The sequence below is a fragment of the Schistocerca serialis genome, chromosome 4 (assembly GCF_023864345.2).
Source record: "Schistocerca serialis cubense isolate TAMUIC-IGC-003099 chromosome 4, iqSchSeri2.2, whole genome shotgun sequence".
Taxonomy (NCBI): domain Eukaryota; kingdom Metazoa; phylum Arthropoda; class Insecta; order Orthoptera; family Acrididae; genus Schistocerca; species Schistocerca serialis.
This window is the reverse complement of record NC_064641.1, coordinates 330,081,600-330,096,963: the sequence shown is the minus strand read 5'-3', so window position 1 is coordinate 330,096,963 and position 15,364 is coordinate 330,081,600. Positions and strand designations below refer to the sequence as shown.

Here is a 15,364-nt window from a genome sequence, read left to right as displayed (position 1 = left end):
CGTGCTCTTTTCTTGTCTTGGATATCTCCCTCGCTGTATCAAGTTTTGCGGCAGCTAGCGCCGTTGCAGGAACCCTCGTCCTTGTCTTTTGACGCATTGTGTTCATTACTGTCTTCACATTATCACCGCCGCATGCATGTTGTGGCAGCTAGGTCGAGTTCTATCAATGCAAGAAGCAGCCCCATCAGTCTTACCAGGCGTGGGCCGCTACCCTGCACAGTCTTAGTCGCAAGTGTCATTTTGTCACGGAGCAGTCGCGAGAGTCGTATGCCCACATTATGGTGCGCGACGTCATTGTTCGTTCGGCCCCTGATAGGGAGGTCCGGCAACGGGCCCTGCAGTTGGAAGACCCTTCCCTCGAGGAAGTCCTGTCCACTGCTCAATCGTATGATGTCTCTCACGCCGCAGGTCAGCAGTTGGAAGCATGGTACGATGTCACGGCGGTTCAGGGCGCCGCGGCTGTGTCCACTGCGTCCGGGGTGGACGACGTGCGAGCGGTACAATCCGGACGTTGCGGCCGCTCCTCCACAGCACGTAAACAGAGTTCCGGCCGCTGGCCCCTGTTACCGTCCTGTGCGTCGTGCTATATACATCACGATCGGTTGGAGTTCCCCCAGTGTTGGGCCGTTTGTTGCAAATGTAATAAAAAAGGACACATTGCTAAAGTTTGCCTCGAAAGAATCGAAGGAAGCAGTTACAGAGGACATGGACGTGGACATTCAGGAAGTTTCATCGGGCCAGGCTCCCGATGCATCGGCACACAAACTATTTTTCGAGGTGTCGGTTTGGTTGCGCCGATTACAACTGCAAGTAGATACGTGCGCGGCAGTTTCTTTGTTGAATGCACAAACTTATTCCGACCTTGGGTCGTTCCCATTGGCGCCAGTTTACCGGGGTCTACGCGGTTATGGTAAACAGTTCATTCCCCTACTGGGTCAATTCACTACCGACGTGACTTACAAATCAGTCACTCGGCCTATTACTTTTATTGTTGTCAGTGATCCGAGCTCCGCTAACCTTTTTGGCTTGGATGCCTTTCAAGCTTTCGGGTTTTCTATCACTGACGCCATACAGTTGGTCTCCGAAAACGTTCCCTATCAATCATTAGAATCTTTGATCTCTGACTTTCCGGATATCTTTGAGGAGGGCCTGGGGCGTGTTTCAGACTTTGAAGCTCACTTAACGTTGAAGGCGTCGGCTCGCCCGCGTTTTCTACGCGCTAGGCGGATCCCCTTCGCTCTCTGCCCTGAGGTAAAAGAAGAGCTAGACCGGCTGACAGCCCTAGGGGTCGTTCTTCTCATTTCTTCTAGTGAGTGGGCTTCGCCCCTCATTATTGTCAGGAAACCCTCGGGAAAATTACGTCTTTGTGGCGATTTCAAGGCCACCATTAAATCCCAATTGGTGGTGGACGCCTATCCTTTGCCTTGTTCTCCGCCGTGGCGAGAGGACAATATTTTTTGAAAACTGATCTTTCAGAGACTTACCATCAGATACCTCTTGATGAGGACTCCAAACGGCTGGCGGTTGTCAACACCCCGTTTGGCCTTTACCAATACCAGCAGTTGGCCTTCAGAATATCCAGTGCCCTGGCGATATTCCAGCGTTATCTTGAGCACGTCACGTCCACAATCCCTCATTGTATTAATTACCTGGACAACATAATTGTTACAGGCCGCAGCACGAAGGAACAACTGCACAACCTTCGCACCCTCTTTCTCAAATTCAGATCCGTGGGCTTGTGTTGCAACCTGCGTAAGTCAAACTTCTTCCAACCGTCCATTGAGTATGTGGGCTACACAATCTCTCGTCACGGCGTCCAGCTGCTAGGAAGTTTGGTCCAAGGTATCGTCAACCTTCCGCGGCCCGCTTCACTGAAGGAGTTACAAGCTTTTTTAGGCAAGATTGCCTTTTACCTCCGGTTCATTCCCAGGGCTTCCACCATCGCCCACCCCCTGTACTGCCTTCTGTGCAAGGGTGTTCCTTTTGATTGGTCGTCTGCATGCGAGCGAGCGTTCACCTCGTTGAAAGGCCTCCTCACGTCAGCGCCATGTTTGGCTACTTTTGACCCCCATAAGCCGTTGGTCCTGGCTACAGATGCTTCGCAGTATGGGGTGGGGGCGGTCCTGGCCCATCGCAACGCAGATGGTTCCGAGCAGCCACTGGCGTTTGTGTCTGAAACTCTTAGTCCTGCACAGGCCCATTACTCCCAGACGGAAAAAGAGGCTTGGCCATTGTCTAAGCAGTTACCAAGTTTCACCCTTTCTTGTATGGCACAAAGTTTCAGTTAATCACTGACCATAAGCTGTTAATATCGTTATTTGGCCCCACCTCTCAGATTCCGGATAGGGTGGCCCACAGACTACAGCGCTGGGCCTTGTTCCTGTCTAAGTACCATTATGACATTCATTTTCGCCCTACCGGACAGCATGCCCACGCAGACGCTCTTTCCCGTCTTCCGGTGGGCCCAGATCCTACGTTCGATCGAGAGGAGATTATGTGTTTTCATTTGGATGTGGTGCCCTGCCAAGCTGTTGATGGCTTCCCGATTACTAGTTCTAGAGTCGCCACGGAAACGGCAGCTGACCAGGTTCTCAGGCAAGTAGTTCGCCTCATTCAGCAGGGGTGGTCATCCCGACCTCCAGGTCGGGCCTCGGACCCTCTTCGTAATTATTTTGTTCTACGAGACCGCCTCTCCATCTTGGAAGGAGTTCTCCTTCTGGCTACCGATGATACAGCTCCTCGCGTGGTTGTTCCTGCAAGTTTGCGAAGGGAAGTCCTCACGTTATTACATGAGGGGCACTGGGGTGTTTCCCGTACTAAAACCTTGGCTCGCAGACATGTGTACTGGCCTGGTATTGACAGAGAAATTGAGCACTTGGTGGCCGCCTGTTCCTAGTGTGTGAGCCAACAGGCATCTCCCAGGTCAGCATTCTCTTTATGGCTGACTGCAACCCAGGCATGGGAATGTGTTCACATCGATTTTTGCGGGCCCGTTTCTCAATGGCTTTTGGCTCATTGTCATTGATGCTTATTCCCGATTTCCATATGTGGTTCGCTGCTCCTCAACCACTTCAGAGGTTGTAATCCAGGCACTAGCAAAAATCTTTTCTGTGGAAGGTCTGCCAGTCACCCTGGTCTCGAACAATGGACCTCAGTTTATGTCGCAGTCCTTCCAGGATTTCTGTAGGCGCTTCGGTATTCGGCACGTTTGCTCTCCCCCCTTTCATCCACAATCAAATGGGGAAGCCGAGCACATGGTGCGCACATTTAAGACACAGATGAAAAAGTAGGTGCACGAATTTCCTGCGGAGGAGGCGTTGACGTTTTTCCTGACGGCATACCGGACCACACCTATGGGAGAATGCAGCCCTGCTGAGCTCCTCCACGGGCGCCATCCTAGGACTCTGCTGCACCTCCTTCGGCCCGGTCCTCGCCAGTCTTCGCAAAACGGAGTACCCGGCTTTCCACCGGATATGTCGGTCTGGGCACGTGGGTTTGGTCGCAATCCACGTTGGATACCGGCGGTGGTCCTGCGCCGAAATGGCCGCCAGCTCTATACCTTGCAGACGGGGGACCGGGAGGTACGTCGTCACCAAAATCAGCTACGTCCACGTTTGGGCACCCACCCTCCGACCCCTCGGGCACCGGCTTCCCCATTGCCGGCACCTGTGTTGGTTTCTCAGGGGATGCTATCATCCCTCCCCCCCTGTGATTCCGCCGCACTGCGATGGCTCTTAGCCTTGACAGCCACCAGTAGCTCCAGCACCGGCATCGCCATCGTTAGCGATGCCCCAGCGAGAGCCGGCCCCCCTCGCAGGGCCGGTTTCTCAGGAGGCTGGTTCACCTGTGGTCGTCCCTTCCCCATCGTCCCCGCCACGGGGTCTTGCCCCTCCCGGGGTGGACCAGGATCCAGAGTTCGACGGCCTGTTTCCCGTTCTGTCCCGGGTTCTGGTGGTGGGACAATGGGGGCCTCTTCGTGTGGGTCACTTCCAGCCATATTCGAAGGTTCCGGCTCGAGGGTTGGCAGATCCCTCAACTCCAGCCTTCCGATGGACGTGGAGGTCATCACTCCTGCACGACACTCCACCTTCCGACTCAGTGGATCACAGTGGCTTCAGCCCCCCCCCCTTCCTCCCCGAAGAAGGAGGAGTGCAGTAGCCACCAGAAAGATCGTGGGAGGCGCACATCGGCACAGCGCGTCACGGACGGTAGTTGCCACAAATAGAGTCGCGTCCACCAGAGGGCACGCGAGAATTCGGCCACGACCTCTGCCATCGGAATAACAACAACAACTCAGGCAGCACGGGCCGTGCCCAGTCAGTTCACATCGGGCATAGCTATGAGACAGTTCCCTGTTTACTCTGAAGTGCGACGGAAAACGTGAACCGTGTTACTACAAAATGATAGAACAATATAACTGATTTAAATATTTTTGAGTGTGTAGTTCTGCAAACTGGTGCAATCCAGACATCACATGACAGAGAGATTTCCAGATTATTAGAGGAAATAATTAAAAGTAACATACCATTACCTCCATTCTGACTTTTCATTTTGTTATGGCACTGAATATAAAAGTGTTTTGACAACACTTCAATTCAGTGATCCTAATCATACAAAGGTCACATGTAAATGAAATAAACAGAACTGGCAATACTTTTTGGACGATGCAGATAATGTCACACAACATGCTTAGAATTACTATTAAAAACAAAAGAGGTGTGATTACACAATGTCACCATCCTTAGATATAGGAACACACTCCTCCAGTGATGCATATCCGGCAAACTTTTGAAATATATATTTTTTGAACAAAGAATATCTTACAAGACAAAATTCTGACTAAATTTTGTTTCTCCTAAAAAAAAAAAAAAAAAAAAAAAAAAAAAAAAAAAAAAAAAAAAAAAAAAATATATATATATATATATATATATATATATATATATATATATATATATATATATATCTTCTCGCTTTCAAAAACTTAGAGATGGCCGGTTGATATGGGAAGATTTCAGTTAGATTACATCACAGTCAGACAGAGATTTCGAAATCATACATTAGATTGTAAGGTGTGCCCAGGAGCAGATATAGACTCAGATCACAATATAGTTGTGATGAAGAGTAGGCTGAAGTTTAAGAGATTAGTTAGGAAGAATCAATATGCACAGAAGTGGGATATGGAAGTACTAAGAAATGACGAGATATGCTCGAAGTTCTTTAAGGCTGTAGCTACAGCAATAAGGAATAGCTCAGTAGGCAGTACAGTTGAAGAGGAATGGACATCCCTAAAAAGGGCATTCACAGAATTTGGAAAGAAACACATGGGTACAAAGAAGGTAACTGCGAAGAAACTATAGGTAACAGAAGAAATACTTCAGTTGATCGATGAAAGAAGGAAGTACAAAAACACAGAAATGCAAGTCACTGAGAAATGAAATAATTGGGGAGTGCAGGGAAGCTAAGATGAAAAGGCTGCGTGGAAAATGTGAAGAAATCGAACAAGAAATGGTTGTTGGAAGGACTGACTCAGCATATAGGAAAGTCAAAACAACCTTCGGTGAAATTAAAAGCAAGGGTGGTAGGGGAATTTGACTGTTAAATGCAGAGGAGATAATGGATAGGTGGAAAGAGTACACTGAAGGCCTCTGTGGGGGGAAAGATTTGTCAGATGTGACAGAAGAAGAAACAGGTTGCTTTTAGAGGAGAAAGGGGATCCAGTATTAGAATCAAAAGTTAAGAGAGCTTTGGAGGACTTAAGAACAAATAATACAGGAGGGATAGATAACATTCCATCAGAATTGCTAAAGTCATTAGGGGAAGTGGCAACAAAACAACTATTCACATTGGTGTGTAGAATGTACGAGTGTGGCGACATTCCATCTGACTTTCGGAAAAATACCATCAACACAATTCTGAAGACTGCAAGAACTTATAAGTGCGAGAGTTATCACACAATCAGATTAACAGCTCATGCATCCAAGTTGCTGACAAGAATAATATACACGTGAATGGAAAAGAAAATTGAGGGTGTGTTAGATGACGAACAGTTTGGATTTAGGAAAGGTAAAGCCACCAGAGGGGCATTTCTAATGTTACAGATGATAATGGAAGCAAAATTAAAGAAAAATCAAGACATGTTCATAGGATTTGTTGACCTGGAAAAAGTATTTGTAAAAGGGTGCAAAATGTTTGAAATTCTGAGAAAAATAGGGGTAAGCTATGGGGAGAGATGGGTAATATACAATATTTGTAAGAACCAGGTGGGAATAATAAGAGTGGCTAACCAAGAATGAAGTGCTCGGATTAAAAAAGAGTATAAGACAAGGATGTAGTCTTTCACCCCTACGGTTCAATCTGTACACTGAAGAGGCAATGATGGAAATAAAAGAAAGGTTCAGAGTGGAATTAAAATTCAAGGTGAAGGGATATCCATGATATGATTTGCTGATGACACTGCTATCCTTAGTGAAACTGAAGAAGAATTACATGATCCGCTGAACAGAATGAACAGTCTAAAGAGTACAGAATATGGACTGATAGAAAATCAAAGAAAGACAAAAGTATTGAGCAGTATCAGAAATGAGAACAGCGAGAAACTTAATATCAGGATTGATTGTCATGAAGCGTGTAAAGTTAAGGAATTCTGCTACCTAGGCAGCAAAATAACCTGTGACAGATGGAGCAAGGAGGACTCAAAATCAGACTAGCACTGCCAGAAATGTATTCCTGGCCAAGAGAAGTCTACTAGTATCAAACATAGGTCTTAATTTGAGGAAGAAATTCGTGAGAATGTATGTTGGAGCACAGCATTGTATGGTAGTAAAATGTGCACTGTGGGAAAACTGTAACAGAATAGAATCGAAGCATCTGAGATGTGGTGCTACAGATGAATGTTGAAAATTAGGTGGACTGATAGGGTAAGGAATGAAGAGGTTCTGCACAGAATCGGAGAGGAAAAGAGTATGTGGAAAACACGACAAGGAAAAGCAACAGGAAGATAGGACACCTGTTACGACATAAGAGAATGACTTCTATGGTACTAGAGGGAGCTGGAGAGGGCAAAAACAGTAGAGGAAGACAGAGATTGGAATACATGCAGCAAATAGTTGAGGATGTAGGTTGCAGGTGCTACTCTAAGATGAAGAGGTTGGCACAAGAGAGGAATTTGCGGCAGGCCGCATCAAAAGTCAGAAGACTGATTGGGGGGAAAACAAAATTCCTCTTCAAGATGCTCTCAATCGTAACCTTGAAAGAATTGCCATTCATAGACATTAAGTATGTTTCTTTTGCTTTTGAGTCACCAGTCTTCTGGCTGGTCGGATGCAGCCCATTACCTTTTGAACACAAAGCAGCACTTGCAACCAATCCTCAATTACCTATTGGATGTATTTCAACCTCTGTCTGCCTCTACAGTTTTTACCATCTATAGCTCTCTCTAGTACTATGGAAATTATTCCCAGATATTGTAACAGATGTCCTATCATCCTGTTCGTTCTTCTAGTCAGTGTTTTGCATATATTCTCTTCCTCAGCAAATCTGTAAGGAACCCCCTCATTCCTTACTTTGTCAGTCCACCCACTTTTCAACATTTTTCTGTAGCATCACATCTCAGATGCTTTGATTCGCTTCTGTTCTGGTTTTCCCATGGTCCATGCCCCAGTACTATACAATGCTGTGCTGCAAATGTATATTGTCAGAAATGTCTTCCTCAAATTACAACATATGTCTGATACTATAGACTTTTCTTGGCCAGGAATTCTGTTGTTTCCAGTGCTAGTCTGCTTTTTATGCTATCTTTTCTCTGTCCGTCATGGATTATTTTGCTGCCTAGGTAGCAGAATTCTTTAATTTCAGCTATTTCATGGTCACCAATTGTGATGTTAAGTTTTTCACTATTTCACTACTTCATTGCTGCCACATCTCATTAATTTCATCTTTCTTCAATTTACTCTCAATCCATATTCTGTATTCATTAGACTGTTCATTCCATTCAACAGATCCTCACTTTCACTGAGAGTAGCAATGTTGTCAGCAAACTGTACCATTGATATACCTTGAGTTTTAATCCCACTCTTGAACCTGTCTTTTATTTCGGTCATCACTTCTTCGATGTATAGATTGAACATTAGCAGTGAAATACTACATCCTCATCCTACACCCTTTTTAATCCATGCACTTCGTTCTTGGTCTTCCACTCTTCTTGTTTCCTCTTGGTTCTTGTACACATTGTATATTACCTGTCTTTCCCAACAGGTTACCCCTATTTTTCTCAGACTTTAAAACATTCTGCACCATTTTACATTGTCAAACACGTATTCCACGTTGACAAATTTTTTGAGCATGTCTTGATTTTTCTTCAGCTTGCTTCCATAATCAGCTGCAATGTCAGAACTGCCTCTCTGGTGCCTTTATCTTTCCTAAGGCTAAACTGTTGGTCATTTAAAAGATCCTCAATTTTCTTTTCCATTCTTCTGTATACTATTCTAGTCAGCAACTTGGATGCTATTAAGCAAATTGTGCGATAATTCTTGCATTTGCCAGTTCTTGTAATCTTTCGAATTGTGTGGATGACATCCTTCCTGAAAGTCTGGCGCTACATCGCCAGTCTCATATATTCTACACACCAATGTGAATAGTTGTTTTATTGCAATTGATTGCACTGTTAACGAGTTGTAAATGATTGCACTGCAATATGCTCTGCTGTGTAGTTCTCTAATGCAAATGTTTAGACAGCTTATCAATGTCAATGTTTGGTAGAGAATTTTTAGAAAACAATTCACATCTTTTGAATACATCCTATCCCTATTCTGAAAGTCTCACCAAGGTCTTAACAGACATGCACCACTGCAAGCCAGGATCACAAACATATCAGAGCCTCTCTAGCAAGGAACAAGACATTAACTGCCTACATTTCCTTTCTTCAAACAGAAATATCGACTGCTGACCGCGGTGGCCATGCGGTTCTAGGCGCTGCAGTCCGGAACCACGTGACTGCTACGGTCGCAGGTTCGAATCCTCCCTCGGGCATGGATGTGTGTGATGTCCTTAGGTTAGTTAGGTTTAAGTAGTTCTAAGTTCTAGGGGACTGATGACCTCAGATGTTAAGTCCCATAGTGCTCAGAGCCAGCCAAATATCAACTGGTACACCACACAATTTACTTCAGCTGACCTGTACTATGAGCACAACAATGACAACACTGTGATTGACATTTTCGATATGATTTAGAGCAAAGTTGACAATTGTGAAGCCACCTCTGATTTTCATAAACAGCAGCTACAGGAAATCTTACAAACTCATGCTCACATTTTTGATAATGTACCTGGCTGGCACTATTCATGGTTTTCTTTATGAATTTCAAGTTAAGCCACACAATACTTTTGTTAGACGACACTACACCATTCCTTTTGTTTATCATCAGAAAGTTAAAGAATAAATTAATTACATGCTTCAGCAAGTTATTGGTGAGGCAGCAGTCCAGTGAAGAAGAAATATGGTTTACTGAGGGTTGTTCTTGATTCGAGACAAATTAACAACATAATTATTCCGGAAACCGATAGACCTCAAATCTTGGAAGAGATTCTTCAGAAATTTCCTGGTTTCACAGTTTTCACCTTTCTTGTTTTAAAATCTTGTGCATTACATCATCTACTGGTCCCAACAGTCCACACACATCCGTTAACCAGTTGCAATGGAGAACCTCATTTATTACACAATATCACTGCCGATTGGAACCACATCCTCTGCCAAGACTTTGAGTGTATGTAATGGTACTCTAGAATGAAGAATTTTCCCTCCAAAATCATTTAGACGTTTCACAAAGTAGTATTCTGCTATTCAACCTATTCACTGTCCTCATCTGTCCTTACCTATAACCCTACTGCCACATGTGTCATGACTGAGTATAAGACCCATCTAACACATTGTGTTCCAAATTGATCAAGAATATGGCAGGAACACTTGTGCAAGAACCCACATCATGCATCAATTTCATTGTGACTACTGCACAAGTCTGTCATGTAGATGTGACTACTAATACGCTATCAACTTATATAACTGGCTAAGGTCAAACTGTACCCAAAGGGAAAGTTGACCATCAACTGGCAGAAAATGACTCTGAGCAACAATGGTCAATTTCAATGGCTACTTCACAACTAGGATCATTTGGGTCCTTGTCCCATCCCAACATAAACTTTGCTGAAAGGAAGGAACATAAGCAACAAAAGGTTATTAGAGACAGGGCCCAGGATGAAATTACGGAAGGAAATTGGCTGAGACCTTTTCAACATAGCCATCCTGCCATTTGTTTCAACTGATTAAGAGAAAGCAAGAAAATCCTAAAACTGGATGGATGGATGGATGGACGGATGGATGAATGAAGGATGATCTGTCTACAGTTAAATGCCTCTACTTCACAACACAGTTATCGTTATACATTCTACTGCTTATCTGCATTTCTCATCTCTCTGTTCATCTTTTTCATGGGAAGACCATCTTCTTCATACTGTCTGTTAACTGCGAAAGGATAACGGATAGTCCTTGTGCTGGGTAAAATGATCCCGATCCCATTTTCAAACAATACTTGTGCCACAAAAATAACGAAATGTAGTCCCACTCACCAGCAACAGTCGCTGTCTCACTCCTGCTATGGCTGCCTCTAGTTGACGTATTCCTGGGCTACCAGGAATGCGAGCATCTAACACAATTGTCTGAGGCAGCAATTCTAGCTGCAGTCGGAACCTTGTGCGAAGCTGCGTAATTAAACGTCTTGCAGCTGAATCTGCATATCGCCCAGCCATGTCTGCATGTGTACCAACAAGAAGTACTAGGGGAAGTCGTCCAGCTACACCCCCTTCACCTGTACAGAGTATAACTGAAATAAATATGCTGGAAGAAGAGTACTGTAGTGATATCATGAGTACAATGTTTAAATATGCAATATTCAAGACAGACTGGTTCACTGATAAAAATTTAACAGATTCGTTATTTCACACACACACACACACACACACACACACACACACACACACACAGCTGAATGCATCAATCATGAAAAATGTTCACCAGCTTATCTATATACATAAAAATTAATTGCTGCATGTATGAAAGATCATCACCTGAGAACAGTGTGAGTGAATTGCTTGATTTTTTTTTAAGTATTCATTATTGTCAGGAGAAGGTCCATATGGAAAAAAAAATTTGGAGAATCTAACAGAAAAGTCAGAAATGAACATCAATTGCTGCTTGTATGAAATATCATAAATTAAGACTGACTTGGCAGATTTGGTTGATTTTGTCTTTGTTGTGTTCATAATTGTCAGGGCACGGTTTGTATGAAAAAAAAATTTTTTGAAAAATGCACTGGAAAAGTTAGAAATTTAAATCAGCTGTGAAAGATCAACACTTGAGAATGGCTCTACTGATTTGATCAGTTATTACTTTTGTGTTCAGTTTGACAATTCTGCTCACACGTTCTCATAAGGAAAAATCAGTTTAACATTAATATACATAATATATAAATGCTATGTACTATAAAAATTAAATATGTTGTTACTGAAAATCTCAAAAAGTTCTCAAGTGAGTTACTTCTAATTTTTACACAACACTCTAATGAACTTTCTGATGGACACAGAATACATATTTTTGTAATATATTACATATATAAATATATATGTAACATATAAAGGAAAAACATTGTTGCCAAAAATCTCTGGTAGATCTTGAAGGATTTACTTCACATTTTTATGTGATACTCTAATGAACATTCAGATGAAAATGGACATAAAGAGGGTGAGAGGGAGATGCACACAGAGATGGGAGGAGCAGGAGACGTGTGAAGCTACTGAATGTTCAGATGAAACATAGAGTGGAGGAGGAGACAGTTAGAGTGAGGGGGCAGGAGGAGATGTACGGAGAAAGAGAGAGAGAGGGGAGGGGGGGGGGGGGGGATGAGAAGATGGGCACAGAGAAGGGGGATGAGAAGATGGGCAGAGTGGGGTAGGGATAAGGAACGTAGGATGTATATGCAATTTCCATACATATTTAGCAATTGTGAAGTATTTCCGGATTCACTATTTTACAAATAAAATTATTTAAGCTCAGAAATATACTATTACATAACAACACTGAAATCCCTTGAACAAATATTTAGTAGAGAGTAAACTATATACTATGGAATACAGTAATACATTGACAATATTATGAAAAGGATAGTTGCTACTCACTATATAATGGAGATGCTGAGTCCCAGATAGGCACAACAAGAGACTGGCAGCAAGCAAGCCTTTAGTCAAAAAAGCCTTCATCAGAATTAGACCACAGTCTCTAGCTGCCGAAGCCACGTGTATGTGTGTGTGTGTGTGTGTGTGTGTGTGTGTGTGTGTGTGTGTGTGTGTGGGTGGGTAGTCACGTGTGGCCAAAAGCTTACTTGCTGACAGTCTTTTTGTTGTTCCTATCTGCGACTCAACATCTCCACCATATGGTGAGTAGCAACAATACTTTTCATAATATTGTCATTATTTCGTCCTGGATTTCCATGTTTGACATCCTATACATTAGTCAAAACACAATGTTTTGTGAAGACAGCATATGCAGAAATGAGTTTTTACTCATCAAATCAGATTACTGATGCTTTTACAGCTATTATTGCCAGTCTGCTTTAACCCCAAACCACATTTCACTAGTACTTATTGCTGATGCAGGTAGTCACCAAGTGATTATATAAGTCATTTCTCTTCAGTGGTCAGTATGTCTGGCAAAAACACAGGTTGAAAAGGAAACACATGTTACTGAATTGCAGATATTATTGGTATTATATGGATGAAAATTATCTTGTTGGTATTTATTTTTGAAACACTGCTGAACAGAGGTTATGATTTCAAATTTTACAACCTTCTGAGAGGATTCTTTCTGTTGAGAGTAACCTAAGTTTGTAGCAGTTGTGATTAGCAATGACAACCCATGGCAACCAGTAGAATAACATTTCCTTATTTTCATTTATAACACTAAATGTGTGTGCAGCAACATAAAGTTTTAAGATAGGTTCTTCATATCTCGTTAGAGACAAGAATACAATCAATAATCTTCTTGTAAAAATAGTGAACAGCCAATCAGCTGCAAACTGGAAGCTTTATTAAAACCCCTTTACTATAGTTTCAACGCTTATAAAAACATCTTCTTCACGAGGAAATATAGACAATGTAAACAAGTTAACAGTGCAAATACTTTAAGAGGTAAATAAACACACAGGTACAATCACATTTTGTTAACCAATATAAATCCTATCTTGTTAACAAATATAAAAATGAAAAATTAAATTTAAAACAAAAACTTATTCAGACTTACTAAATTACATTCTGTGGCAGAGGTATGTTAAAATACAGCCAAAGGGCGTCAGCCAAATACAAAATTTCTTTAGCACGATGAGATTTCTTTCACTGTTATGCACCCTCCTTGTATATACTATTAATGCCCACTCTTGCCAGAGGCTTTCCTTAGCGCAATCGTTGGGTATGTGATGTTAGTGCACTAGTTGAACACTGGAGTGGAAATACAAAATGCCAACAACCATGTTGTACATGTTTTAATTTATTGTGGAGGTAAAAATTTTATATTTGACTGATACCTTTCAACTATATTTTAATGTACCTCTGCCAGAACATGTAATCTTATAAGTCTGAATAAGTTTTTGTTTTTGTATTCGTTAATGAGACCTGACTGAACCACACACAAATATCTTAACAGATTTTCACTGTTAACTTGCTTAGGTTGTCTATATTTCCTTCTGCAGAAGACTTTTTATAAATGTTGAAACTATGGTAAACGGGTTTTAATAAACATTCCAATTTGCAACTGATTGGCTGTTTACAATTTCTACAAGAAGATTTCATTCTACGGTTGTCGCTCCAGCTGTTTACAAAATTTTCCAATAAATAATTCAAGTTTTAGCCATGAATCACAATGTCAAAATATTTTCAAGATAGGATAAAAATAAAATCTGTCTATACATTGGGTGTATGCTACAGTTCTACTCTTGAGAATAACATTGGGTGAATTATATGCATGATGGTGCAGGTACATCATGAGTCACTGTCACTCTACATTATTAAAAACTGAAAATTGCTGAGGACAAAGGTACGCCATTTCTTCAGCGCATCTTGGCCCTATATTTATACCAGATAATCTCATACTGTACTACTACTATAACAAGACAAAGGAAGCATTCTTAAGGAGAAGAAGGTACAGAAGGCATGGAATGATGGATGCCCTGGGAATGAACTGACGGTAATTGACAATTTTACCCAAGAAAGCCTGCAATTTGTGCAATGGAAAGGGACACAGCAGGTTGTAACAGCCTTGTCCAGACTCGCCAGAGGTTGGTCACACTGCTGCTGTGATGGTGTGGTCCAGTTACTCAAGAGAGGGTTGGAAAAATTTAGACTTCTGTAGGCTGCAACACAAACCCAGGATGTAAAATTTTTTGGAAAGGGACTAGATATTGTGCAGATGGTTATTCGTCATATGTCCGGTAATGACAATGTTGTCCAGGTAGTTGAAACATCACAGGACAGTGGACGTGACCAGCTTCACATAGAACTGAAAAATTGCACAGGCACTTGTTACGCCAAATGTTAACTACTGGTATTGATATAGGCCAAGAGGCATATTAAGAACCATAGGCCAAGAGGCATATTAAGAACCATGATATGCTTGGACTCCTCACCCAAGGGTAACTTGTGATATGTTTCAAAATGATCAAGTTTGGAGAAGAATTTACCCCCACTAAGTGTGTAAACATCTCTTCCAGACATGGCAATAGGTATGTGTTGACCACGGACTGTGAATTTACAGTGACCTTAAAATCATCTCAAAGTCACAGTTTATCAGGGGGTTTACCGTATTTACTCGAATCTAAGCCACACTCGAATCTAAGCCACACCTGAAAAATGAGATTCAAAATAAAGGAAAAAAAAAATTCCAGAATCTAAGCTGCACCTGAAATTTGAGACTCGAAATTCAAGGGAAGAGAAAAGTTTTAGGCCTAACCTCCAAATCGAAACAAATTCAGTCCATTGTAATATGAGACACAATTTAGGTCGAATGAACGACGATACAGCTACAGTAGTTTGGTTCGAGTCGTAAGCTTAACAGTTAAGCTTTACCAGGTAGCCATTTCTATGCGTCAGGCACTCCGTCCGTATTAATACGGGTACACTTCCTTTTTCATGTGCTTCGTCTGGTTTGAATCGATTGCTTATTTTGCTTTGATCTGATAAGTGCCGTTTTCTTTGTTATAGATGTTTACGTCACTCTAAGCTGAAAATGCATTACTGTACTGTGTCGTGCATTGTTTGTCGCATTCTGATA

The 15,364-nt window shown here is 42.3% G+C and overlaps 1 protein-coding gene across 1 annotated transcript in view; it reads right to left on the bottom strand.

The window, feature by feature from the left end:
• Positions 1–15,364, bottom strand: part of LOC126474959 (death-associated protein kinase dapk-1-like) — a 314,370-nt gene that overhangs the window by 79,676 nt on the left and 219,330 nt on the right. The window contains exon 17 of the mRNA XM_050102484.1: positions 10,618–10,856. Coding sequence (XP_049958441.1) covers positions 10,618–10,856 — 239 coding nt within the window. The remainder of the gene's footprint in view (positions 1–10,617; positions 10,857–15,364) is intronic.